Raw genomic sequence first — 26,484 nt, 5'->3', positions numbered from 1 at the left:
GATAAATCAACGTGTACGATAGATGTACAAAATAATAAAAGAAAGCAACATTGTACAAAATAACCGCAAAAAATATTTGAAATTTTTGACTCTAAAATATCACGTTTGTTATTTATCAGCGTTCGATTTTTCATATTTATGTTTTATAAATAGATGCAGATCTATTCGTTTAGGCCTGGACATACATTTTTTCCATATTATAAATTCTCAACCCTGTGTTGGAATAAGATGTTTACACTTTTTCGTATTATAAAATAATGTTAAATTATCAAATATAACGTACCTTCGAACAGTTCTCATGCTTGGAAGGGGTAAAATTTCATTGCACCGCAAGAACTCGTAGCCGGTTGGGGACTTCATATGCAAAAGCATGCACAGCAGCATCCATTCCTCAGAGTAGTGGCGCCCTTTTGCACTTTTATGTTTTGCAGCGTCAATAATTTGTGTGAGAACATGTAGTTGATTCGGGGGAATTTTTCCACTTTTTATGTGCTACTCAAGGTCTTTCGAGGTACATTCGGCTAATTTCTTCCGTATCTTAAAAACTTCTTGCTTCAAGTTTTTTATTTGTTCTCGAGCGAGACGTTTGGCTTTTATTGCTGCACGGTATCTTGACTGCAATCTCACCAATGTCTTTTTCTGTTCATTTAAATCCTTTTTTTTCTTCCGTCGATCCTTCACTTTGTTTTGTATAAATCTGCGAAAATTTGTTTCCAAAGTTTTTTTCGCCCTGCTGCAATATGGGCAATTCCTTCCTTTTGAAATCAGAAGACAGCATTCAGCATGACGCCATTTATTCATTACATCTTTTCTGATTGCCTTGCAATTCAATTGTTCTAATTCTGGTTTAATCGGTGGTTCCGCACAACCATTACATAAGTTGAACCGATGAATTTTAGTCAGCAAATCCTGCAGTTGTTCTATATCCGTAATGACTGAAGGTAACTGAAGACTAGCTGGATCAAGTTGTAGGCCCATAACTCTGATCTGAATCGACAAGTTTTCTTTTATTGTCACATCTTTGAGTAGGAAAGTTTGGAAGATGCCCTCAATCTCTACGGTGTGGTGGATAAAAAAAAAGACGATTTTATTGTCTCCACACGAAGTTGCTTGTCTCGCCCATCCAGTTGGAAGATTTAACTGTGCAGTGAGAATGTCGTTGAATCCAAATATGGGACAACTTGTTTCAGGAATTTTTTGTTCGAGCAAAATCATTGGAGCAGGTTCAGTGACAGTAGCACAATCTTCAGGAGTTGGAATTTCCATCGCTTCATCTTTGGTAATATTCACTTGAGCGGTGGCGGCAGATTCATGATTGTTGTCTGGAGATAACAGATTTTTCATTTGTGTATCATCCGGTTCCGTTGACTCGACCCATGGAAACTGCGATGGCACGCACCCTTTTTTCAGTCGTGGGATTTTATAATGTGACTGCAATTGTATGGTTTGATTTATTAATTAGAATGATGCAACATTGACGATGTCAAGGAAATTGAATATTGAGCAAAAGAAAAATAAAAACCGAACTCACCACTCCAAGCACTTGGCCATCAGGACCGAGTAGTTCTCGTTTCCAAAGAATTTCGCTCTTTCGAAAATGTTTTTCACACACAGCACTTCTAGATTTAACAAAATCGTCTGGGCGCCTCACAGCAATTTTCCACTGTTTTGCACTGTCGGCATTTTTCGGAACAGTAAAAAAGTGCACTTTTTCGGGATTAGAAACGTATCCTGACGTACAACCCGGAACGATGCACGTTGGCATTTCACTCACTAAATAATTACTCTGAGGACAGATAAAACTTCCATATCACGATAAGTACGTCAATATGTAACACGGTCCCGTAGCACGTTGAAATAATTTTTTTAAAATACCAAGATCTAAACCATCTAAACGAAATGTCGGAAATTTATCAAAATTATCAGCTGATTTCTGTTTTCGAAGCTCTGATGGAGCTCGAGGCGAGCACAAAACAGTCAGCGCTGCGACGTGGCGAATAGCGGAACTAAAACGCGGCTACAAAACGCGTTTTTAGTAATCGTATAGGAATAGTTCGTCTGTGTCAGGGGGCTGATAAAGAGTAATGTTAGGGCAACGATTTTGAATTGCACGGCAAAACTCTGAAAGGTTCGTTACGTCACCTCCACAAGCCACGACACTGTCCGCAGTTCTTTTACAGACGGCGCCCACACCATCGGGTGCTCCTTTGCCGTGACCCGCCTCATGGTAGTTCCACGTCCAACTCTTAATTTCAGGGCAGAAATCAGAAATTTTGGAAGCCAGAATGTAAAACATGAGCTTGTTTCTATATTGTGTCACAGGTCCATCACTTAAAAAATGAATATTTTCAATATCTGCTGGCAATTGCTGCAAAACTGGTTTTAAGTGAGCCCAAATAGCCGGCACATTATGAAATAAGTTTGATGAAACGGTGCAATAAGATTTAGTCGATCCTTTCAAGTATACAACAACCGTGTGCAATGACAACTGTGTACGAGATCCTCCAAAATGGAAAGACTGAATTTCTTCACCATATTTGGTGCAGTAATTTTCTGAAAAGTCCATGTGAATCATGACTTCTTTTTCAGTAAGAGATTCTTTTTTCATTTTTATGCACTGATATTGGTGCAAAATATTTCTCTCGTGGTTCAAGATTTTGCCCAAATCATTCTCTAATTTCGTGACGAGTTCTCTAGCACATATTTCGAAACCTTTCTGCTTCTGTTTGACTACAATTTTTTCTTTTTTCGTTTTCAAATCAATAAATTTTTCTTTGGAAGATGTCCATTGTTTGTATGGGATTAACAACGTGTCATCAAACTCTTCATGAAAAGGGATAGATTTTCCAGAGCAGATTTCACATGTTCTTTCGACGCATGATTCCCTATGCCGGTCACAACAGATGGAGTTTAATAAATTTTGGTAGCTGGAGACTTTCAGAATTTTCGAACGGTTTAGAGCAGTAACAAGCAACTGGATATTGCTATGCACGGTACACATGCACGTATCTCTGTCTGTAACCTTTGGGGAAACTATCCAAAATGGTGTTAATCTGGCAAACATAGAGTAGCTGATAATAACGTTTCCCAACTTTAAAAACTCTTTGTGGAGGTTTTTTAACGTATCTAATCGGTAGCGTTTCTGCTTTCTAATTTTTTTTCTTGTTACAAATTCTTTTTTACCTGCGCACAATCTGCTATACTTGTCGTCTTCCAAAAAAGATTGAACAATTGTTTTCAAGCAACGCTTTGGTATTTTTTTTGATTTTTGTTTCTTATTATGCCAAACCTTTTTGTATGTTATAATTTTATTGTCTAATTTCCAAATTTTTCTTTGTTCAACAAGTTTCCCCAAAAGTAGTTTATTCGAAATTCTTTTTTCGTGGACCGTTTTTAGTTTGGGAATGTTCTCTGCAATTTGTTCAGCAATGATGTCGCCAAATAAAGCTTTTTTTACTACATCGGCTCGTGTCGTTGGATCTTCAGCCAGAACCATCATTTTAGCGTTTGGCGTAAGCTCTTGTGATTTTTGTTTCTTCTTTTTTTTGCATCTTTGGTATCTCTTTTTATACTTATTCAAATCAGCTTTGAGTTTCGTAATAACTTTATCTTTTTCATTTAATAATCGGTTACGTTTTAGTCGCTCTTTATGCGAACGTTCCCTACCCACGGCTAATCGCGATGTTACCTTTCGTTGTAATTCCTCACAGTTGGCGTCTTCGTTACTTAAACTGAATGAACTCTCATTTGTTGCTAATTTTTCAACAGCTTTTCCTTCGGTTTGTTTTTTAGAATAATAAGTTGCGGCGTACCTTTTCCATTTTTTGCGAGCTTGTCTTTTTTCACGAGCTGACATTGAAGACACTAATTTTCTTTGCCCTTTTTCTTTTTTTCTAAGGTACTTCTTCTTCTCCTTTTCTTTTTGAGCCGCCAGTCTTTCAGGATCATTTTTTATTTTTTCATACCGCAATCTTTCGGTAACTCTCTTCTTCTCTAATACTTCTTCTCTACTTAATTTTTTCTTGTTTCTTGACATTTTCTTTCCTATTAAGTAATAAAGCGAGCATAATAGTTTTTACAACAGAAAAGTCAAATTCGATCAGTCCCCTGGATTTTTCTCAGTCCCCTGTTCTTCGAAAACTCAGGGGACTGAGACCAGGGGACTGATGTTTTTCCAGTTTTCGATAAATAAAAATGAAAAAACGAAACTTTATCAAAAATTTTATCATTCCGACGTTGAAATTTATATATTTTACGAACCGTAGGATGAGAAAATTTTGTAATTATAAAATATTTATTTACGAAAATACTAACCAGGGAACTGAGAGGTTGATTGATTGGTAGACGATCTCCGACTTCAAATTCGATATAATGATTGAAAAAACCGACAGTTGAAAAAAACACATGATAATGCGCTAATTTCGCTCGAGACTTCGCGCTGCTAAAGCGACAATGCAATGTGTGTATCAACATATTTTGATTTATCAGGGGACTGATAAGGAAACCGAAGGACAATATTTACTAGAGAAATTTTTCAATAAAATTTCAATTTATGGAGAAGTTATTTGTCGTTTAATTAAAAATTATTATTTCGGATACAGAATGATGTGAAAAATTCAACTTTAATCCTTATTTAAAGTTATAATTTCAAATTTTCACTCGAACCATTCGAAAAGGACATGACAGGGGACTGAGAATTTGATAGTTAGAATATTATTCTCCGTGAGAAATACATCATAGATTTGGGTAATTTTAAGTTTTCAGATGAAAATGATTGTAATGAGTAATTTTGACTTTTATTTATTTTGATTTGTGAAAAACTACGACTCGAAATAAGCTGAGCCGCCAATAATTCCCTCGTTTGTAGAACTACCCGTATATCATGCGAATGCAGTTTGTATATCAGAGCACGTAGCCACACCGTATCAAAAGCTTTTTCTATATCTAACAAGAGCAATCCTGTATACTTGTTTAGATTGAAATTTTTGCTGATAATATTTGTTACACGAGTAAGTTGTTGTACAGTACTGTGAGCGTGTCGGAATCCAAACTGTTCCGGCATGAGTATATCTTTATCTTCTAGGATAGTTTTTATTCTGATATTGATAATTATTTCTAGGATTTTGCCTAGAGTTGGTAATAGGCTGATTGGTCGATAGTTTTGAGGGAATATTTTATCCTTCCCTGGTTTTTGGAATGGTAAAATAATTCCTTCTTTCCAAGTTTGTGAGAAATACGAAAGATGGAAACAAGCATTGAATATATATATTAAGTAAACTATTGCTTTTCTTTTTAAGTTTTTTAATATTAGGTTTTGTATTCCGTCATTGCCTGGCGCTTTTTTTGGTTTCGTTGCTCTTATGGCATTACTGATTTCTTTTGGAGAGGTTAATTTAATTTCGTGTGCATTCGGTTGCGTTGATTTGCTTTGTTTGTATGCTCGGTTTCTTATGATTTCGGTTTTATGATCGCTGAGATTTTCTGTTTGATAGTGAATAGATTCGAATGTGTCTACTATTGCGTTCGCTTTATCTTCATCACTAAAGACTAGTCCTGATCTAGAGTGTAATGTTGGGATGATATTTGTGGTATTTTTACGCATTTTTATTGCATTCCAGAGGGTTTTTTTGTTTAGTGTTTTAAGTCGTTTTGTGATTTTTTCATTTTGATTTGCTTTAATTAAGTTTCTTACTATATAAATTAATTTTTGGTGTTCTTGTTTATACATTATATGTCTAGTTTTTTGGTACTTTCTACGAAGTGCATTTCTTTGTTTTATTAGACTACTTATGTTTTTTGGTAATTTTACTTCGCACTTGTCGAAGTTTAAGAGTGGGATGGAATGTTTTGTGGCTTCTTTGATAGTAATAGTGAATTTCTTAACGTGTTCAATGTCATCTTGTGAGTTCAGGTTTGGTTTGAGATGTATGTTAGAATCTAAATAATTTTTTAATTTTTCCCAGTCTGCGTGTTTATAGTCAAGGATTTTTTTATTGTCTAGTCGCTGGTAATTTTCGTTTAGCATGAATGAAACCAGTGTATGATCCGAATCTAAATTCGTTAATAACTCTTGGTTTTGAGATTTTTGAAATATTGTTATATAAGATTATGTCTACTGTTGTGGGTAGTGCGCCGTTTGAGGGTATAAGTGTGTGATCATCTGGGAATTCTACGTTTACTAGATTTTTTTGGATGAAACGGTATAGTAATTTGCCATTAGGGTTGGCATTTTTACAATGCCAGAGGCTGTGCTTACAGTTAAAGTCTCCTGCTAAGATTGTTCTGCTACTTGATTTCAATAAATCATTTATTTCATTTATGTTGAGTTTTGCCTGAGGTGGCAGGTAGCCGGATATAATTACAATATTTTTGTCCGTGATTTTAATTGCGACTGCCTCTAAAATCATGGTATTTAATTGTACTTGGTGGTGCGGAATGTTGTTTCTTATATTTATTGCAACGCCTCCGCCTCCGTTTTGATTAGGGCGATCTCTTCTATAGGTTTTATAACCTTTTATATAAAATGGCTGATCCTTTTTTAGTTTAGTTTCGCTTACTAGCAGAATATCTACATTGTTCTTATTAAGAAATAAGATAGTTCGTTATATTTATTTATGATACCGTTTGCATTCCATTGGATGATATGAATTGGTTTACTTTTATTATTCTGGGTCATTGCGATTTAAGTATTCTGCTATTACTAATATTTTTGAGATATCATCTTTGCAGTTATAAATTTTGGCGTTGATATTTCTAGCCGTATTTGTTAGTTTTCTAATGTCACAGAATTGATTCAGTTTTTCTATCTCTTTAATTAGATTATAAAATTGGTTTACTTGGTCGGTGTTGTGTTGCAGGCAGCTCGAGGATGCTTGAGGTTCTGTGGGCAGCAGTGGATGACCGTGGGCTGCGATGGATGCGTAGCTTGGTGTTCTTGTTACGGATGCTTTGGTGTTTTCTAGTGGGCTATGGCCGATTGGGTTTCTTCTTGCGATGTTTGGATGTTGGTGTGTGTACGGATTTGTGTTGTTTGAGGTTTTCTTTGTGCGTTGAGCTTGTACTTTTTGAAGATGTTCGATGTATTTTAGACATTCTCGGTAGTTCGCAGGATGATCACCTTGGCAGTTTGCGCATTTGGGTGGAGTTTCCGAATTTTTGATGCAGTTCCTTGTATTGTGTTGATTGAGACATTTGACGCATCTCGGTGGATTAGCACATTGTGATTGCCCGTGTCCGAATGCTTGGCAGTTGGAGCATTGCGTGATTTTTCTGGAATTTCTATATTTGTCCCACGTGATTTTGATGTAGCTGATGTGTTTCACTTTGTTTATTGCTTCGTTGGCGATAAGTTTGTTTGGGAACGTGATCATGTATAGAGGAAAATCGTGAGGTGGCTCTTTTTTTTGTTTCATGAGTATACACCTTGTTGTTGTGATGTTATGCTCGGCGAGTTCTTGGATGATGTCTTGTGTATCCATGTTTGGGAGGCCTTTTATTACTAGATGTTTTTGCCTATTCTCTTTGGATGTAAAGGTGTGGTGTGGAATAGAGAGTAAGAGAAAAAGCGATTCGACTTTGGTTAAGTCCTCTATACTCTCCGTATATACACTTATACTTTGGTTTTTGTATTTGAATAAGACTTGGTCTCTGCATTCCTGTCTGACTTTGTGAACAAATAGCTTTATATCCGTAATATTTTGGTTCACGACTATTGGTGGAATGTTGTTATTTGCATTGGCTGGTTGGATTGTTTCGTTTATTGATGATGTATCATCTTCTAGCGAGGAGTCACTTGAGTTGTCGTCGAGTTTGAAAAGTGGCAATTTGTTATTTTCACCCTTTTTATTCGGAGTACTTTGATTAAATGACTTAGCTATTCGCTTTCTTTTTCCTTTACGTTGAAATGATTCGCTTACAGCCGATGTTGTTTTGGGAGGTGAGCCCATCTCGAAGCTTCATTGGCACTAAGCGGTGCCGTCTTGTCACTTTATTTATCGGAATCCAAGTTCGAATCTGGACCGTGTCGCAGCCCATTGGCTCGGACAAGAGAAGAGGGGATAGCTCCAACAAACGCAAACTTGATTCTGCAGAACACACTCAACTTGTCGGTTTCCTCAATCAATGATCGGAATCGAATCAATGATCACTGATCACTCATCATGCGGACGGAGTTGAATGGAAAAATTGGGAGCCTTATAGGCGTATAGGTGGTGCTCTGTTGGCGCGAGAGCGTTTTATCCGTTGCCCTCTGGCTGATTTTTGGCGCACCAGAAATCGTGCCAGGGAGTAAGGCTTAAGGTTGACCTATAGCAACAGCTAGTCAAGAGGCACACTATTATTTTGATAACTTTAAATTAGCTATAGACGATGGATCTATATGTTATTTTATTAATATTACGAAAGTCCATGATTTTTCAAGTATGTTTCGTGATAATTTATGGAACATAATTTATTATGAAGTTTTTTAATGTCATTCTGATTTGACTCACATCGTCCAATCAGCCATACTCCTAATAAATATGGCAACGCTGTCTCGTTTGCTTACTATTTACATCGCTTTGTGCAAGGAGGTCATGTTTGACCATGGATCGACACAATGTTCGGCTTGATCATGGGAAGAATAGGGACGATTTGTGTCCAGTAGAATACAAACGTGGCGAAATAATGTTCGTCTATCGAGAAAAAAAAAGTGCGGAATGAGGATTTGTCGAAATCTTTTCAATGTTCTGGGCGGCGCATCGTTGACGTGCATAACCTTGCTCGCGAACTCTGGTGTGCTGATTGTGACAGTCCTCTGTCACTTCGAAATATCGTGAGGGAGCAGAGATTTGGATTCGCTAGTCAACTGGATGTATTGTGTGTGTATTGCAAAAAAAATCATACCGTTGAAACGAATAATCGTCGAGTAACTGAACGATTATATGACGTCAATAGCAAGGCTGCAATGGGTAGGTTAACTTCAATATTTACAATAATGATTATCTTTGCGGCTCAGTTTTAGTATTTACAAATATTTCCGTTTTTCGTATTCTCATGATTCAAAAACTCATTTATTTTCATTATTTCTAGCAATCATTGATGCAGGTATAGGGAAAACACAGTGGAATACAATCTTGTCGGCTTTGAATATTCCCGTACTGTCCCCTACAACTTTTAAACGGTACGAACGAATAGTTGGTCCGGAAATCGAAACTGTTGCGAAAAAAAGTTGCAGAGACAGTATTAAAATAGAGAAGACAATGACTATGTCTAAGATCTGGGAAACTTCAACAAAAAGAAATATGTGAATTTGAAGTTGTTAAAAGCTTATATTTTTTATAAACAACGGGTTATTATCAGCAGCCCATGGTGTAGGGTAAGAGAATTTGTAATAAGAGAAAATTATAATTTTCAGTCATGAAGAAGCATACGTAACGGACAATAATAATATTAGTTCACATATTCAATCACTGCATGAACCAGAAGAACCTGTGGACTTAGCAGCATCGTTTGATACTGCATGGCAGAGGCGTGGTACTGGACACTCTTACAACAGTATGTCAGGTAAATATTACGTGACGTTTTTACTGATAGTATTTAATAAAACGTCAACAAGTACATATGAAATTTAACTATACAGGTCACTCATCTCTTATCGGTCACAATTCGAAAAAGATTCTCAGTTACGATGTTCGTACTAAAGCATGTGCGAAGTGTAATCGAGGACATCGGCCTGACGATCATGATTGTCGGAAAAATTTCGAGGGTAGCGCAAAATCCATGGAGCCGGAAATGGCTGTGAGAATGGTCGTGAATAATGACTTACTCAAAAACGAGGGAGCCCGAATTTCTGTACTTATCGGCGACGACGACTCTTCAACGATTGCAGCAGTACAACGAGAATCTACTACAAAAGTCGAAAAGTGGTCTGATTTGAATCACTCAGCCAAAGGATTAACTAATGCTCTTTACAAGGCACATGTGCCAACAAAAATAATTCCGTATCTTTCACGCTGCTTCAACTATACGATCAAACAAAACCAAGGAGATCCTGCAGCCGTATGTTCGGCAGTGAACAATATAGTTTGCCATGCATATGGAGAGCATGACAACTGTCGCACATGGTACAGAAAAAAAAACAAAAAACAAACAAAGAACAAGAACCACAAAACGAAGAAAACGAAAATGACGAGACGACTGGAAATTATCGATACAAAGGTCTCCCGAAAGGTCAACCACTCTCAGATCCTGTACTCCGGAGCTCTTTGACGTCCATATTCGCACGCTTTGCACGAAATTCAGAGAAATTGGTGCCGTGTGCCTCAAGTCAGGCTAATGAGTCATTCAATCACACTGTAGCTAGCAAAGCTCCGAAATCGAGATTTTATGCTGGATCAGAATCTCTACATTAACGTGTTGCAGCAGCTGTATCACAAAAAAATATTGGCGTAGCTAAGTAGTTTACATTGAAAAAATTTATGAAAAACTGAATTTGTAGCCGAGTAGCATTACGAAATGATTTCGAGAAAAAAAAGACAAATCGCGAGCATCGAAGTTTACAAAATCAAGACTCGTAGAAACCAAGAATAGGAGACTACTTCTTAAGAAAAAGAGATCAAGCAAAGGAGCACGTATAGAACGACGTGAAGGGATTACGTACGAGAGTGAGAGTGGATTAACTTGCGTATCCGATCTTATAGACAACCCTTCCTCTTCACAATGTATTCTACATATTTGTTCGGATTTAATAGTAACCAATGAATCAGATTCTGTTCAAATTTATGTTAATTCTCATTTTTATGAATTGTGCATCTTTGTAGGTGACTTTAAAGAACAGTCAATAGATTTTCGAGATTCGGCGATAATCATTTTTGATTTAGAAACTACGGGACTCGCTAAAACGGCAGAAATATGCCAAATAGCAGCAGTCCACGACGGTAAAACGTTTAATACATATCTCATGTCACGAAGAGGCATATCCGCAAAGGCAGCAGCGGTTACTGGATTAAGCATTAACATAGGGGAAATGTATGTGAATGACACTGTAGTGGATACGACACCACTAAAAATGGCTTTGCAAAAGTTCATTGCGTATCTACAAAATGTTGGGAATAACATCATCTTAGTAGCTCACAACGGCTTTAGGTTTTCGGTTTTAACTAATTTGTATTATTTATGATTACCTTTAAATATTTTTTGACTCTGTTAATGTTAACTAATGTGCGTAAGATTTTTAGTTGAAGGTTACTGTCCATCATCATATACTCTGGCTTAATATATCGATCTACATTTGTGTACGCTTTTATCTCTGCAATAGGTATGATGCACCGATGCTACTACGTTATATGCAAAAACACGGGCTGCTAGATGAGTTTCAATCAATTGCGAAAGGCTTCGCTGATACCTTACATCTTTTTCGCGACCGCTTCCCAGATCGCAAAAAAGACAAGAAAGGTTACAGTCAAACAGCTCTCGCAGAAGATCTATTAGGCTCTGGGGCGTCTGAGGGTGCTCATAACGTTGTGAATGACGTGTTTATTCTAAGTCAATTAATTGATAAGAGTCAAATTAGCGATGATGTAATTCGCAGCTCAGCTAAAAGCGACAAACCAATTATTACACGAACAGAAAATAGCAGTTATCCATGCTCAAAACCGAGAATCGTTTAATTCATTGAAAGCAACCGTGTCGATTGGTATGCGAAGCAAGATGGCGAAGGCTGGAATCACAATGCAGACTTTGCAAACGGCATACGCTGATTCTAATGCAGAAGGGATTCGACTTCTTCTTGGTGAAGATATGAAAGGAAAACCTCGAGTGACAAAAAATAAAAAGATTCTTGCGGCCATCACCACTTCGATAGAAAAAATATGTGCAGTATGATTTTTATGATTTATCTGAAATTTAACATGAGAAACAAAATATATCATATTACTGAACTATTTTTCTTACCCGCTTTTTTGGAAAGTTTTGTGAAATAAAAATAATACAAAAGAGTGACATAGTCGTTATTTTTATATTTACTTAATCCATATATAATATCAACAAAATTATCGTAAGAATTTAATAAAAGTATATGTTTCAAAGTGTTTTGAAAGAATACGTCGCCAATAGTAGTTTTTTTCATGTAATTAATTTTTTTCCTTTTTTTGGGGGTAGTTTTTACGCAGATAAGATTTTTACCAGGGTACCAACTATCAGAAACATTTTCTTCAAATTTACTTTTCCTAGCATTCTGTTTCTCGGATAATAAGCCTCAGTTCCAATATTCAATGAGAACGGTTTAACAGTTCACATATTCGAATCCGCTCTAAGTTATTCGAGGTTATGCAGCGTTGCCACCTCTACGCAGCTAGAGCGGTAGTAGCAGAAGACGACGACACACCACGTAATTACTCGACTAAATCGAAAATTTTTATTTTAATTGTTCGGCAACTCATGATCATGAAATGACTCATGATCATTTTTCTTCGATTCATTGTAATTTTCCGCTTCATTTGAGCCTAGTTACAATATTTTACGAAATCGCGTTGAATTTTAATTAACAAAAGAGAAAAATATGATAGTTCGAGTTTTTAATACGCGGCACCGCTAGTGTCGCGCTCCGCCGCTTGTATCGGGCCTTTGTATTGCCCTCCAGTACGGCCGCCGCCGGCCAGCAGTGACGCGTCTCACCGGTCGTTGTACGCGCTCGGTCAAAACATCGCGCCGCGTCGCGATGTTTTTCGAGGATATGTTCGGGTTCGAGTCGATTCGGGTCGTTCAGGAGGATGTTACGCCACAATATCTAATCGGGAAAATAATTTAATCATAGCTCAAATCTCTGTTGGAGCGCGGTCTCGATAAGCTGTGTGTTAAATTTCTAAATTTTGCCGATTATTCATTATTATAACTAGTCGATGATATGCCCAAAAACTTTGCAAGCGTTTTGCTGTGCACTTTAACTATCAAATAAAAAAATATCGCGTTTGTATCTAATAATGACGTTTGCCATAGGTCTTCCTTAAGGTTGTTATGGGGCCAGCTCAAAATGCTACCACCAAGCTGAATTTTTTTCTGTGTTTATAACCCCTTCGCTGAACGCTCTGTGCAATTTGAAGGGGATTCATGGAACCGTTCTTGAGAAAAAAATTCGGAAAGTCAAAGTGTTTAATGCGCGTTTTACATGACGCTTATGGGAATATTCCGACCATTTTTCAGTTTTTTAGATATATTTCCTAAAAAAATGCTACCACAGAGCTGAAAAAATTGGTACGGTTTGATGAAATATCAGATTATCTTGTAGCATTTCCGAAATTAAAATCTGCAGCACCGTTTTAGAGTTATTCAAGTTTTTAATCGAGAATTCGCTGTAAAATCGAGTACGCAAAATATTACGCCGTGGAACACGGCAACAGCGTAGACGGCACGAACACTCCCTACTTTACCCATACTCACAATCGGTAACCATGTACAAGGGTTTCCGTTGATAAATATTGATATTGATTTTGAAAGTTTTGGTGATTTTGAGGATGCGTACTCTAAAGCTCGGCGACACTGCCGTCAATCTGACCGCTATTGCATAACGTGATTTGCGCCGTTGCCAATTCGTATGACGCAAATTGAGGTATAAAAAATTATCGAAAATAATTTCCTAAATTAATAAGAATATTTCCTGAGATCGTCAATTTGTTAAAAATGCATTTTTTATGATTAGACGTGAAAAAAACTGTTCAAAACCATATATTAATTATGACGATTAATAGTTGGTAACATGACATAGTGATAGTTGGTAACAATCAGTCGGCCCCATGTATAAGCACAGGGCGCCCCCCTCTTACTTCACCCCCGGCGGCTAGACCCCACAACAACCTTAAGGATTGAGAGTGAAAAAACAGACATAAAATCTTCGTTTAGTTGAAGAAACAAATGGGATAATTGAAATAACTCAACGAAAGGTGATTTGAAACATGTTTTCAGTTGTTGATGAACAAAAGTTAGATGAATATTGATCTGCCACATGATAGCGAATAAACTTCCATATTTATTCAATCAACAAAATGTAACTTCGTTAATATTTGTTGAAATAAACAAATATTTGTTTATATAACTAAATTTTTTGTTGCTTTTGCAATTTAAATGAATCAAATTTATCGTTTTCGTTCAGCAACTTTTTTTTGTATTGATTCACCATTTCTTTGAATACACAAATTCATTTATTTATCACAATGATACTGTTTAGTCAATTCGAAATGGTATATATAAAGGAACGTTTCGTTAAAGCAAATTAAAAAAATATTATTGCAAATAAATGGTATTAATTGTTTCAACTAAATGATATCCTTAGAGTATTTTAGTCGATTCAACTGAAAGACATTTTTCTAATTTAATTAAATCAACTACGCAATTCGCGATTCAACAAGAAAAATAGTTGAATTTACTAAATTTTCTTTCAACTAAACGGATTTAGTTCATTGAAAGAAATTTTTTTCTCAGTGTGGACGTAGCACTCTAAGAGAGCGATAAATTTGTCGCATATGGTACACCTTGTTGAGTTTTGGCAGTTTCGGCGAGTAAACAGATTAATACGATAAGTGGAACGCACCCATGGAAAAAGAAGTCGTCTCCTCAACGTCTCTGCCGAAAGATTTACGCTGACTGACTGACTGAGACGTTCACTTATTCTTCTTCTTCTTTTACTTTGGCCTCCTCCTCACTTTTTCTGCCGTTCGTCCCGTGAGGCGGCCAACTACACCTGGCCGATGGTATACTACGAGATCGCTTCTTCGACCAGGTGGTTGTGTGTTAAGACGTTCAACTTGTTGTTTATATGGTTTTATTAAGTATTTGTTATTCTCGGCGAATGGGTGCGTCCTTGCACTGTGCATGGCTCATCGGTGGCTTGCATCTGTAATACCGGTAAAGGATTGAGTATTAAGTAATTCTCATGATTATCGTCACGACGATGTCGATAAAGGAAAAAAAAACTTTACCGAAATCCCCGTGGAGAAGGATGTTTGGTATTAGAATACTGGCTAGAAAGGGTGTGCAACGATAAGTGGAACGATCGTAAGGAGAATCACCGTTCACCATCATACGCGATGCGTCCGTATAAACTCTGTGCAATGTTGAGCAAACGATAAAGTCGTCATTTCTATGAATCTTTATAACGCTCGAAGAAAAATAGTATATTACACTACAAGGGCAGAAAGTTTGATATTCCTGCATTTGAAGCGCAGTTCAGGGCTATCAAACGTCTGCCCGTGTGGTGTATACTATTTTTCTTTATACCCGGTCGAAAGTACGTTTTATCTCATTTTTATTCATGTCAGCATTTTTTCGGTTTGTTTTTTTTCTTTCCGTTTACTTACTTTTTTTAGCCGTAAATGTAACTTAGACCATAGTATACCAGCAGCACTCGCTTCGCTCGTGCCGCAAATGTCAGGGCAGGCATCAAAAACATCTGAAAAAACTTATTTTTCAGATGTTTTAATTATTTACGTACATCAGTACACCTTTATTGACATTTTATAAATAAAACAGAATGAAATTATTCATTTTAGAGTAGTTATAACGTAAAATTGATATCACTTATCATTCATATTATATTACTGTATCGTGAAAACTGTTATTGCATATTCTCTTCTTCTTTTTCATAGTTTTTATGACCAATATACGAATAATAAAAATTGTTTATAATATTTCCATTAAATACGCAGTTTTCATATTTATTTCCGTCGGAAGTTGAATTTGATGATTTTTCATTTGAAATAGTTTGAACTGGATTAATTTTCATTTTTTTGATCGGTGGTTGATTTTCTTTTCCTTTAGAAAAAACATTAATCGGTGGTTTTGTTGTAAAATGTGCTCGTTTCAATTGTTTATCATAGATTACTGGTAATTTTTTGTTGTTAGCTGTTGTAAACGCGATTATCGGTGATTTAGGTATTTCGGATTGATTTAAATTATCGATGGCAGTTAATTCTTGAGCATTGAAATCTAAATCTTCCGAAAAATTATCCCAATCTCCTTTGGCACATGCAGACTTTTGATTGGTGTTTGTGAAGTTTTCATCAGTAGAACCGTTTGCACTGGTTGACGGTTGTGGATTACTTTCAACATTAGAAACAGCTGCATGAGTAATTTGTTTAAAAATTTTTTCTCTATTTTTCATAGAATTTTCTACATAGCCTGTAAATAAATCAATGATTAAATTATTTTTGAATAAAACATTTACAATATACATAATAAGACTTAAGTCATACATAAGACTTTTTAAGTTTTGAAATTTACCAATATCGATGTTCTCTCGTGTGTTTAAAGTTTTTTTTAACATTGACCATGTGCTCCATATTGTTGACGGTTTCAACCTTTTAGTCAATTCTTTAAAGTACACAATTAAATTACTCTCTTCAGAGTTCGATAAAGAACTTTTATGTTCCTTTTGCCAATTTTTATATGCTTCGTGGTTTAAAATATATCTATCAGCGGATTTCTTCGGCAACGTATCCGACTGTATTATTAAAGTGGCTTCTGCATCAAAGCTTCTTATAATCTCTTCCCCGTCCATAGATTCCACTGATGAAGATGGTTCGTCCATTTTTTTTTACTAATTATATTTCACTTAATACAATTCCTTAATTTATAATCTCTGATACGCAGATTCACATAAAAATTCTCAGCAAGCAATTTGATGTTATGCGTAACTCAGTATCCGCAATAACAAACAAAACAACCGAGTGAGCGGCAGCGATTCCTGACTAGCGGACACCTTCGTGTATCTGTTCAGTGCATGATTAATTTCTTTCGGTGCACTGTATCAGAGCGCATGCGCGGCTCTACCAATGCATAAATGTTAGACTTTCTGCTTTGAAGTCAAAGCCGAAAGTACGTACTTTCGACCGAGTATGAAGAAAAGGATTTTTCAGTAAAAATCGAGCTTCTACTATAATCCTACAATTTTGTCTTGTTCCTTTTAGCCGCTTCGATCAAACAGGCTTTGAACTTTTCAAATTCCTTCTTACAATCGTCTTTTGTGTACATTGGCTTTTCGCAAAATGCATTTCGCATATTGTCCACCTGTCTCCTGACATTGTCCTATCAATAAAAGATACTTTTGCAATCGTTTTGTCGCACTCTTTGCCGAATTCATTGCCAAAATCACTATTGAAATGAGCACTTCCTCTTTTATTTTATTTATGATCGGTTCTGCAATCTTCTTTCCTTCTCCTCTTGTCTATGCATCCACACAACCTATATAGGATGACTGTCGAGACAGTTTTTACGTGGTCTATTCGCGCTGACTGAACTTTCTGCACTTTCTATATATATATAAAGTGATGTCGTAACTCACGAAAGTGCAGAATAAGTGCAAAAAGTTCAGTCAGCGCGAAGAGACCTAATTTCTCGTCAACGTGGCATCAGCCCCATTGATCACAGCTGGGGCGGATTCTACCTTACCTTACAGCCTGATAAATCCTACTCTATCTAATAACGATTCGTTGATCAATGTTCTTCGGTCGTGACCGTCATAGTGATGGATCTTTTCAACTTTTTATACGCGAATAAAAAAAATCGTTGTAACAACTAAATGTCTTTAGTTGATATTTTTGTTGCTTGATTTAACTTATCCGCTTACGATAAATAAGAAATAGTTCATTTAACCGAATCACTAAGTTTTTGTTTATGTGAATTAACTAAACGGGTGAAACCAAATCTTTTGTTCGAAGAACTCAAAATATTTGTTTATTTTTACTCAATTCACATACACTTTTATGATATATTTATTTGAATTTGAAGTACTGATGTATCTAAACGGTTTTGTTAAGAATGATAAATATTTTGTAAATCGAATTATACTGGTCAGTTCAATATAACCGAAAATTTGTTGAAATGTATTATTATATTAGCCAACATGATTTGTGGAAAATAACAAATAATTTTGATAGTCAGATTTTTTCTTCGTGCGGCTTAACTAAATTTTATCGATAACGAACCAAATCAATTGTCTGTACAGATGTCTGCCTCGAAAGAAAGCTCAGTATATTTTGTGTATAATTTAGTTAAACGGATTTACTTATTTTTTAACTAACTAAATTTCTGCCTGATCAAATAGTTGATTTTTTTTATTTCAATTGTTCATACGAAAAACTTTTTTCATATGTATTCCTAAGTTTCGTGATCACGAAACAAAATTCTTGTTAAAACGAATAGTTATTTTTGTTACTCGAATTCATTGATAATACTTTGAAAAGTGTTTACATCTACTTTATTTTCAAATCCAGAAACTAAGCGCGTTGAATAATTAAACAGATAATTAGTCCATATGAATTTTCTAGCATGGATAAGAGCTCCATTAATTTGTCAATGATTTAGTTGAGAATAGCTATTATTTTTGTAACTACCTAACAAAATTTTTGTTGGGATAAATAGTTATTTTTTTCATCCTTAACAGTAAATTGTAACGGCATAGCCTAGTACGAATTCTAGTGTGGCAGAAATCCGCTAGAGGGCTACGGATGGAGCGCTTTCGCGCCAGCGGAGCACCACTCGTACGCCTATAAGACTTCCAATCTTTCTATTCTCCTCCTCAGATAAAGGAGCATAAGTCCTCTACTTTATGAGGTCTCATGTCAAATGTAAAAGCCTTGCACTTTGCCCATTTGACATGTTGTTTACAAAACATATGTCAGAGTTTGAAATCGCTCTTAAAAAGTGATCAGAAATATGGTATCATGTATCAACTAAATACAAAGCTCATATCACAGGGCGAGCCAATATATTGATTTGTCCGGTCCTTTAGAGGTTAAAGCAACGTATGTTAAAACCACGAAACTTTTGAATGCGACAGTCTTGATTTGTTCTTAAGGTAGATGGGTGAATATTCGCTATCCAAGATTACGCAATGATATTTTTGGTAGGCAAAAATGAACACGTACTGGATAGATTTGCAAAATTTCGACGCTAGTTACCGTGTAGTTTAGCAGCAAATTAATTATTGAATATCGACTTTTCTCTGACACCTATCACTTCGGCATATGAAAGCCGTACACACATCAAAAGTTATTGAATTTTTTCATTAGTTATATCCAAGATTTCGCAATAAAAAATCAACCGTTGTATTCCCTGGATATTCAAGAATACATACGTATTTTAATTTTTGAACCTCACCGTTGAAAATCGGCTAAAATATTGAAAAATATCTGATGAAAAATCATTCAGATTGCAATAAAATTCACAGGACAAATGAATTGGTAACGTTTGGCAACGCTGCACTTAGCAGCTGTCCGCATGTGACGTCAGTTGGACCTTTTGATTATATTTTGTTAGGAGTCGTAATAAAAAAGTATAGTCTCGGCGAGAGCCTCAGGCCAGCAGACGACAGGGCTGTCAATGTACTTGTCCCGAGATTCTACCAAGTCTCTTGATCAACAGTAATAAATAAATATACACACAATAAATGCATTTTGTAAAATTTTATTTGTTAAATTATTTATTATTATATCGATGTTTGTGTACAACACCTTTGAAAATAAAATAGTGAAAAATCTTTAAAACATAACCTCAATTGTGTTATTGTGCTGTTAGTATTACCAATCTTTTGACGATGGCATCCACAATTTTTTTCGATGTCGTTACTCGTGCTTTTCCATCGACACTCTGGCCTAGCAAGATCGCAACCCCTTCTGTGTTCGAATTAATAAAAGCATTTTTTATATCCGTAAAACTTATTCCAGCTTTTGCCATTTTTGTTAGCATACTTGCACTAGCACCTTCCACTTTAGAACTTTTACCATGCTCATCTTTTTCTGCTAATAAAACGTTCAACGATGATTTTTTCAGTTTGCATTCAATACTTCTTTGTTCTCGCATACAAATATTATTTACAGTGACAGCACTTTTGAGAAGATCGTTAGCAGCAATATCAATTAACGGATGGTGTATTAAACTTTCCAAAACTTTGGCATCAATCAATGCATTGTGCATTTCTTTTGTGAAATCAGCATTTATAAATTTTTCAGCCAATGCAGTCAGTTTGAAGCTTTCTTTAGCTGCGGTTCGGTCTATCAAGCATTTTTTCAACACAATCAATGTATCAATAAATCCTTTCACCACTTTAGAAAATTGATTGAGCATTCCAACTTCAGAAACTAAACGCAGTAGCAATGGTGCATCGAATCTAAAACAGTTATGTGCAGCTAGAACTACACCCCCCGTAAAACCGTTTAAAAATTGGATGAAATTATCGACAGCCTGATGACAGGAGACAGTGGGAACGGGATGCAAATTGTACAACATTTTTTCCTTATCAATCCGAAGGCCAGTTAGTTCAGTAATATGAAAAGGAATATTTTTGGATGGCATTATGTATTGATTAAATTCTTTCTCAGCACATGCTGCTGCAATTTGAAGAATTTGATCATTTTTGGCCAGTCCTGTTGTCTCAAGATCAAAATAGTCAATTGTCATATTTTGATCAACTTGAACATGGTCATCAGCGATGGCAGGTGCATCAACGAAATTTATACCAGCTTCTACTCCTAAATTTGACTGATAACAAATCCCTTCTTTATTTTCCGTTTGTACTGTTTTTTTCCGCCGAGCTTCAAACAATTTCCGTCGTCGTTTTTTGCCTTCAGCACTCTGCGAATAAAGTGCTTGACGTTTTCGCGCATTGTCTAATAAGCTACGATATCTCAAAGACCGTTTAATTGAGGGAGAAAGTGCAAGTTCTGTTTTCACTGCATCAATATACACAGTTCCCATGTTTTTTTGGCAAATGGCCGCCCCAACACGCGCATGAATTGAACTCGAGCCCCCGTAATATTTGTCTTTTGGATGGTGTGTTGCAACTAGTCGATTCAGAGATTCATTGATCTGACTGGAGGCCCCGGGTGCCAGCTCTTCAGATTTATCGGCATATCTCTTGAATATCGACATTAAAACGCATTTTAATGTATCTCCTGATAATGGCTTACCTCCGGGAAGCCTAGTGTATTTGTTTTTTTCATCGGTATGTTTGCACCAATCGCCACAGGTAACGTGATCCCCAAATGCATGTGGAACAATATTCAAAATAGCTTGCCGAGTAAGGGAGACATCTTTGCCATTTTTTTCAATCGCGCATTTGAAGAGATATTTCAAATAATCTACCGCCGCGGTCGACAATTTTGCGTTATACATCGAACTCGAAATTTTTGTGACGGCGTGATTTTTATTGCAAAATTTCGTAATTGAATGATCGGATTTTCGTCTCAAACAAGCAATGGTTGAAGAATCATCATCGCCGATCAAAGTTTGAAGCTCAACGCGTTCTGATTCAAAATCAGGATTTTGGAGCATTATTCTCTCTGCCATTGCTGGTTTCATAGCCTTAGCACTACCATAATGGTTTATTCGACAATCATGCAGGTCTTTTGAATTCCCAGCCGCACATTCTCTACACCGTGTGGTACAAACGTCGTAACCCACACACAAACCAGTTTTGCTACCTACCGCAGTTGCATGACCTGAAACAAATTTCAATCATTGGCACTGAGATTAAAACAAAAAATACAACAAAACGTTCACACCTGTCATGCTATTATGAGCCCTGCCACTTTTTTGCCAAGCGCCATCAAACGAAAGAGTGAGACCTACTTTTGTTTGGGGGTCTATCATAGTAGAATCAAATCTAAAATAATCCGTAGAAAATCATAAATAGTACAAGAAAATTAGAAACTTGACAATCATCAATAAAAACCATGAAAGTTTTGCACATTCTCACCGTTCAATATTTTTCAGAGTTTCTTGAGTCTTTGGAATCTGAAATAGTTCTATTGCAGCTTTCAATTTAGATGCCTTGAACTCTTCGTTTTTGATTTTCGCTTTCAGCTTTCTTCTCTGCAATTTACTGTGGGCATTATTAACAATGTCAATAGAGGATCTTTTTTCTTCTGGAATAATTTCCACTAATTCTTTGACCGCTGTATTTTCTGCAGTGTTCGGAAACTCTTTGATAGAAGCAGGAATTTCTCCGGTGTCTGATCTATACCACAAAATGTTTTTAATTTTAATATTCACCGCTTTAAGAAAAAAGTATAAACATTAATTTTTGTGCTATCATTATAGCATAAAATACTTACAAACAAATTTTGTTGACTTAGTGACCATAGAACAATATCATTATAAACAACATGAACTTTTATTTCTTTTTTAAGCAATCACTTTTTGAAACTCAAAAAAGTTTTCTTCAAGTTTATGTTATGTACATTGATACATCTGGTGGTGTGCAATGCATGACTAGATGGAATTTCAATAATTACAAAAATACATATATCTTACTAAAGCTATGCGTTTACTATACCAAGTCTATCATACAGTCTACACAACGACAATTATAAACATATAAATACACAGCGACAATACAAAGCAACAATATAAACATATAATAAAGATATATTATACCGACATATTCTAAAGAACAATACTATCAAAAATTTTAATACTTTGAATCTTTACAAACGATTTTATTGTTAGTCCCGTTCCGAATAAAATTAGTTATCTACTGAATTTATAAAGCATTTTTGATTAGACAGAATATATTTTCAAAATGCCATTGTTAAAAACCTGGAGCATGTTATCGTCATATCTCTTTCTAGCTTCAGAGCTTCTACGCAGCTTGCATGGGCTACTTTTTCAATAGCAAGTCCAACGGTTCTTTCATTCCGCTTGATCAATTGATTGTGAATGGTTGGAATATTCAGGACGGAGAGAATTTTATTTATTTCGGAGCATCCAACACCGGCATCAAAAATGGCTACAATTTAGTAAAATAATATTTCATAACAAATTATTTTTCTTTATTAATTTCTTATGCACTTAATACCAAAACAGTTAAATACCTACCTAAAGCAAGAAGTGCGTTGATAGAATATCCGCACTGCTCTGATTCTGCTGATGTTTTGACTTTATAAGCCATTTCACATTCATAACATTTGATAGTCATGATGCTCGCTAATCCTATCAAAGATTCCTTTTCAATAAATCTTAATGAAAGAGGGATGTCACAGGCAGGGCACCACATTTCATGTGCTAACCTCTCTACATCGAAAATTCTTCTTCCTTTTGCAAGTGACTGTTTTACCTTGTCAGCTCTATTCGAATTAGCAATCCCAATGTTCTTTCGCCACGTTTTTTTATCGGTTTTTGCAAAACAACCATTTTTATCGCGGTAACCTTTTTTATCGTTCATTTTTATTCACTATAATACTATGCTTGCACAGTAAATACACTTCATACCATAACCTATGAAATTTGTAAACAAAACTGACAGCGTGATATAAACAACAGCGACAGCTGTTGCATCTTCTACGTTGCCAAACGTTTCAATTTAGAATATACTATGCTGGTCAAAATGAACTCTTTCAAACGTTTTTTTATAATAAAAATGTATATAAATGTCGGTACTCTACTGAGTATATTTCTAAAATAGAAAAATAATTATTTTAAAGTGAGTTTTATCTTTTGAAATTTTAGAGAAATGTAGTTGGTGCAAAGATCACGTAGCCGTCACCTATGTACCTTAAAAGTGCATGACTTACTAATTCGATTAACAGTATTTTCAGGCTGTATGACAGGATCCTTTTTTATAGTAAATATATATTTTGTCACTTTGATTTTATCTTTAGATAAGGACTGTAGATTTTTGGTTAACAGAGATAAAATGTTTGTTTGAATGGCATATCATTTTATTAATTCAGCTGAATGTTTTCTTACTACAACAAAGTCTACGGAGATTCAATATACAATTATTTTCGTAGCAACAAAATATAATGTTAGAGTAACCCAAATATCTTCATATAACTCTTAATTTTGTTAATTCAAATCGTTATCTATTTGAATCATTATCTAAATATTTTGTGAAATTTAATAAATATTTTGTCGTGCGTATGGGACTAAATATTTTAGTTGAATTGAACATTTTTCAAGTGATTCAACCAAATTTTTTTCTCAGTACAGTAGTCAGACCCCCGTTGTTACTTGTCGCGGCTACGCGCTGCTTCGGGGATATTTTTTTTAGCTTGTTTAATCGGTGTTTGATTGCCCATTGGGTTCTTGTCGGCGAGTGTACGCTTATTCGCGCCTTTATTTTCCATGAGATAAAAAGATTTTTGCATTTTGCATTACCTGATTTGTGCAATTATCTTTTCTGCATCTACACAGTTGAGTGCAGCGAGTCTGGGCCTTAAAGCAAACGCAGTACCGCTGCGCGCAGCGGCAATTGTTGCATTTACATCCTGCCTGTGCTGGTGCGATTGCCGAATCTGATGTTGATTTCTGCTCCAGCCGCTTAGGGACCGGAAGCAGGAAATTCGCCTCCACTTTATTGTTTGTGGAAATATGTTCCTCCCTGGAATTTTCCGGAAGGACCATTCTGTGAAGCGAAACAAAATTATATAATAAAATCAAAAATTATCTTTTATTAATAAAATTAATTATTTTTCATCGCATAATGAATCGGTTCATAATTTTTTTCTCAAAAAGTTTTAACTTTACGGAAAAATTTTCAATAACAAAAAATGTTTAGAATCATCCAAAGAGTACATGTGAATTTTTTTCAGTATTGTTGAAATTTTTCAAATAATTGACAAAATTGAAAAATAGATAATTAGCTAGAAAAACGCTAACTAAACGGGTGAAACCAAATCTTTTGTTCGAAGAACTCAAAATATTTGTTTATTTTTACTCAATTCACATACACTTTTATGATATATTTATTTGAATTTGAAGTACTGATGTATCTAAACGGTTTTGTTAAGAATGATAAATATTTTGTAAATCGAATTATACTGGTCAGTTCAATATAACCGAAAATTTGTCGAAATGTATTATTATATTAGCCAACATGATTTGTGGAAAATAACAAATAATTTTGATAGTCAGATTTTTTCTTCGTGCGGCTTAACTAAATTTTATCGATAACGAACCAAATCAATTGTCTGTACAGATGTCTGCCTCGAAAGAAAGCTCAGTATATTTTGTGGATAATTTAGTTAAACGGATTTACTTATTTTTTAACTAACTAAATTTCTGCCTGATCAAATAGTTGATTTTTTTTATTTCAATTGTTCATACGAAAAACTTTTTTCATATGTATTCCTAAGTTTCGTGATCACGAAACAAAATTCTTGTTAAAACGAATAGTTATTTTTGTTACTCGAATTCATTGATAATACTTTGAAAAGTGTTTACATCTACTTTATTTTCAAATCCAGAAACTAAGCACGTTGAATAATTAAACAGATAATTAGTCCATATGAATTTTCTAGCATGGATAAGAGCTCCATTAATTTGCCAATAATTTAGTTCAGAATAGCTATTATTTTTGTTGGGATAAATAGTTATTTTTTTCATCCTTAACAGTAAATTGTAACGGCATAGCCTAGTACGAATTCTGGTGTGGCAGAAATCCGCTAGAGGGCTACGGATGGAGCGCTTTCGCGCCAGCGGAGCACCACCCGTACGCCTATAAGACTTCCAATCTTTCCATTCTCCTCCTCAGATAAAGGAGCATAAGTCCTCTACTTTATGAGGTCTCATGTCAAATGTAAAAGCCTTGCACTTTGCCCATTTGACATGTTGTTTACAAAACGTATGTCAGAGTCAGAGTTGCCAGATCACTTTCATGCCCTCCCCCCAGACGATCTCCAGTTCCCCCTAGATATCCCCCAAATCCCCTCTCCACCGAGGTTGTCACTTGAATTTATTAAAGGCATATTCCGAATATAATATTTGCAACTAACAATTGTATTTATATTGTTTAAGTTTACTTCGACAGTTTACATTAATAAATTATATTATTCGAAAAGAAATAACAATTAAAAATACTGACTGAAGATGTTTTTTTGAATCTTTGGTTTCGAGTTTCGATTATTGTGGTATGGGCTGGAATTCACGGTCGAATTGGTCGAAATCTACTCGGTGGGAAAAATATCAAAAACATCTACTTCGCTATCGTTAACATTATCATAGACAGTCTCGGAGTTGAAACGCTTTAACATGAGAGGTGTTGGCTTGAAATCGCAACACTTAGTATTCAAAGTGAGACGAATATGCAAAATTGCCTCAACCATTTTGATGGATATTTTATTTCGTAACTTGTCTTTAACAATATTGACTATGGAAAAAGCGCGTTCGACTGCTGCATTCGAGAACGGAAGGCTTAACAATGTCAAAACAAATTTTCCGATATTTTCAAATCGTTTCGTACCACCAGCATCTCTAATACCAAAAACCTCGACCCAGTAGCTTTCTGTGCTGTGACTTTGTAAATTCTCGGTTCTTGCACTGTGGAGAAGATTCCATTCTCGAATCGTAGAGTCACCATCACGACAGACGGTGTTTCTAAATTTTGAGATAATCTCCGTGATGTCACTTTTAATTTGCGACGAAGCTGTCTGTGTGGAAAATGTTGATAGTTTTTCCAACACTTTGATATTTTCTGGGATCCTTTTTTGCAGTTCCGTGCATAAAACAACCAAAAAA

General features: G+C 35.6%; 5 protein-coding genes across 5 annotated transcripts; 1 reads left to right on the top strand and 4 right to left on the bottom strand.

The window, feature by feature from the left end:
* Positions 1-492: 492 nt before the first annotated feature.
* Positions 493-1,796, bottom strand: LOC122410622 (uncharacterized). Its single transcript, XM_043418937.1, has 2 exons — positions 1,532-1,796; positions 493-1,431 (listed from the first exon to the last, which is right to left on the bottom strand). Exons 1-2 carry the CDS (start codon positions 1,763-1,765, stop codon positions 493-495), a joined length of 1,173 nt encoding a protein of 390 aa, XP_043274872.1. The 5' UTR covers positions 1,766-1,796.
* A 236-nt stretch (positions 1,797-2,032) lies between these two features.
* Positions 2,033-4,234, bottom strand: LOC122410561 (uncharacterized). The gene has a single exon (XM_043418815.1). It carries the CDS (start codon positions 4,034-4,036, stop codon positions 2,033-2,035), a length of 2,004 nt encoding a protein of 667 aa, XP_043274750.1. The 5' UTR covers positions 4,037-4,234.
* Positions 4,235-8,944: 4,710 nt separating this feature from the next.
* Positions 8,945-10,391, top strand: LOC122410488 (uncharacterized). Its single transcript, XM_043418693.1, has 5 exons — positions 8,945-8,948; positions 9,070-9,160; positions 9,395-9,543; positions 9,620-10,038; positions 10,110-10,391. Exons 1-5 carry the CDS (start codon positions 8,945-8,947, stop codon positions 10,389-10,391), a joined length of 945 nt encoding a protein of 314 aa, XP_043274628.1.
* Positions 10,392-19,530: 9,139 nt separating this feature from the next.
* LOC122410420 (uncharacterized) lies at positions 19,531-20,256 on the bottom strand. The gene is made up of 2 exons (XM_043418572.1): positions 19,719-20,256; positions 19,531-19,640 (listed from the first exon to the last, which is right to left on the bottom strand). Exons 1-2 carry the CDS (start codon positions 20,254-20,256, stop codon positions 19,531-19,533), a joined length of 648 nt encoding a protein of 215 aa, XP_043274507.1.
* A 242-nt stretch (positions 20,257-20,498) lies between these two features.
* LOC122410303 (uncharacterized) lies at positions 20,499-23,191 on the bottom strand. Its single transcript, XM_043418480.1, is given in 6 exon segments — positions 20,499-20,588; positions 20,590-21,467; positions 21,531-21,631; positions 21,725-21,985; positions 22,567-22,756; positions 22,846-23,191. Coding segments are annotated over 6 exon segments (1,866 nt in total).
* Between the last annotated feature and the right edge of the window lie 3,293 nt (positions 23,192-26,484).

This window comes from Venturia canescens, chromosome 1 (assembly GCF_019457755.1).
Source record: "Venturia canescens isolate UGA chromosome 1, ASM1945775v1, whole genome shotgun sequence".
Classification (NCBI taxonomy): Eukaryota; Metazoa; Arthropoda; class Insecta; order Hymenoptera; family Ichneumonidae; genus Venturia; species Venturia canescens.
The sequence above is the reverse complement of the archived record's forward strand: the minus strand, read 5'-3'. Positions and strand labels throughout refer to the sequence as shown.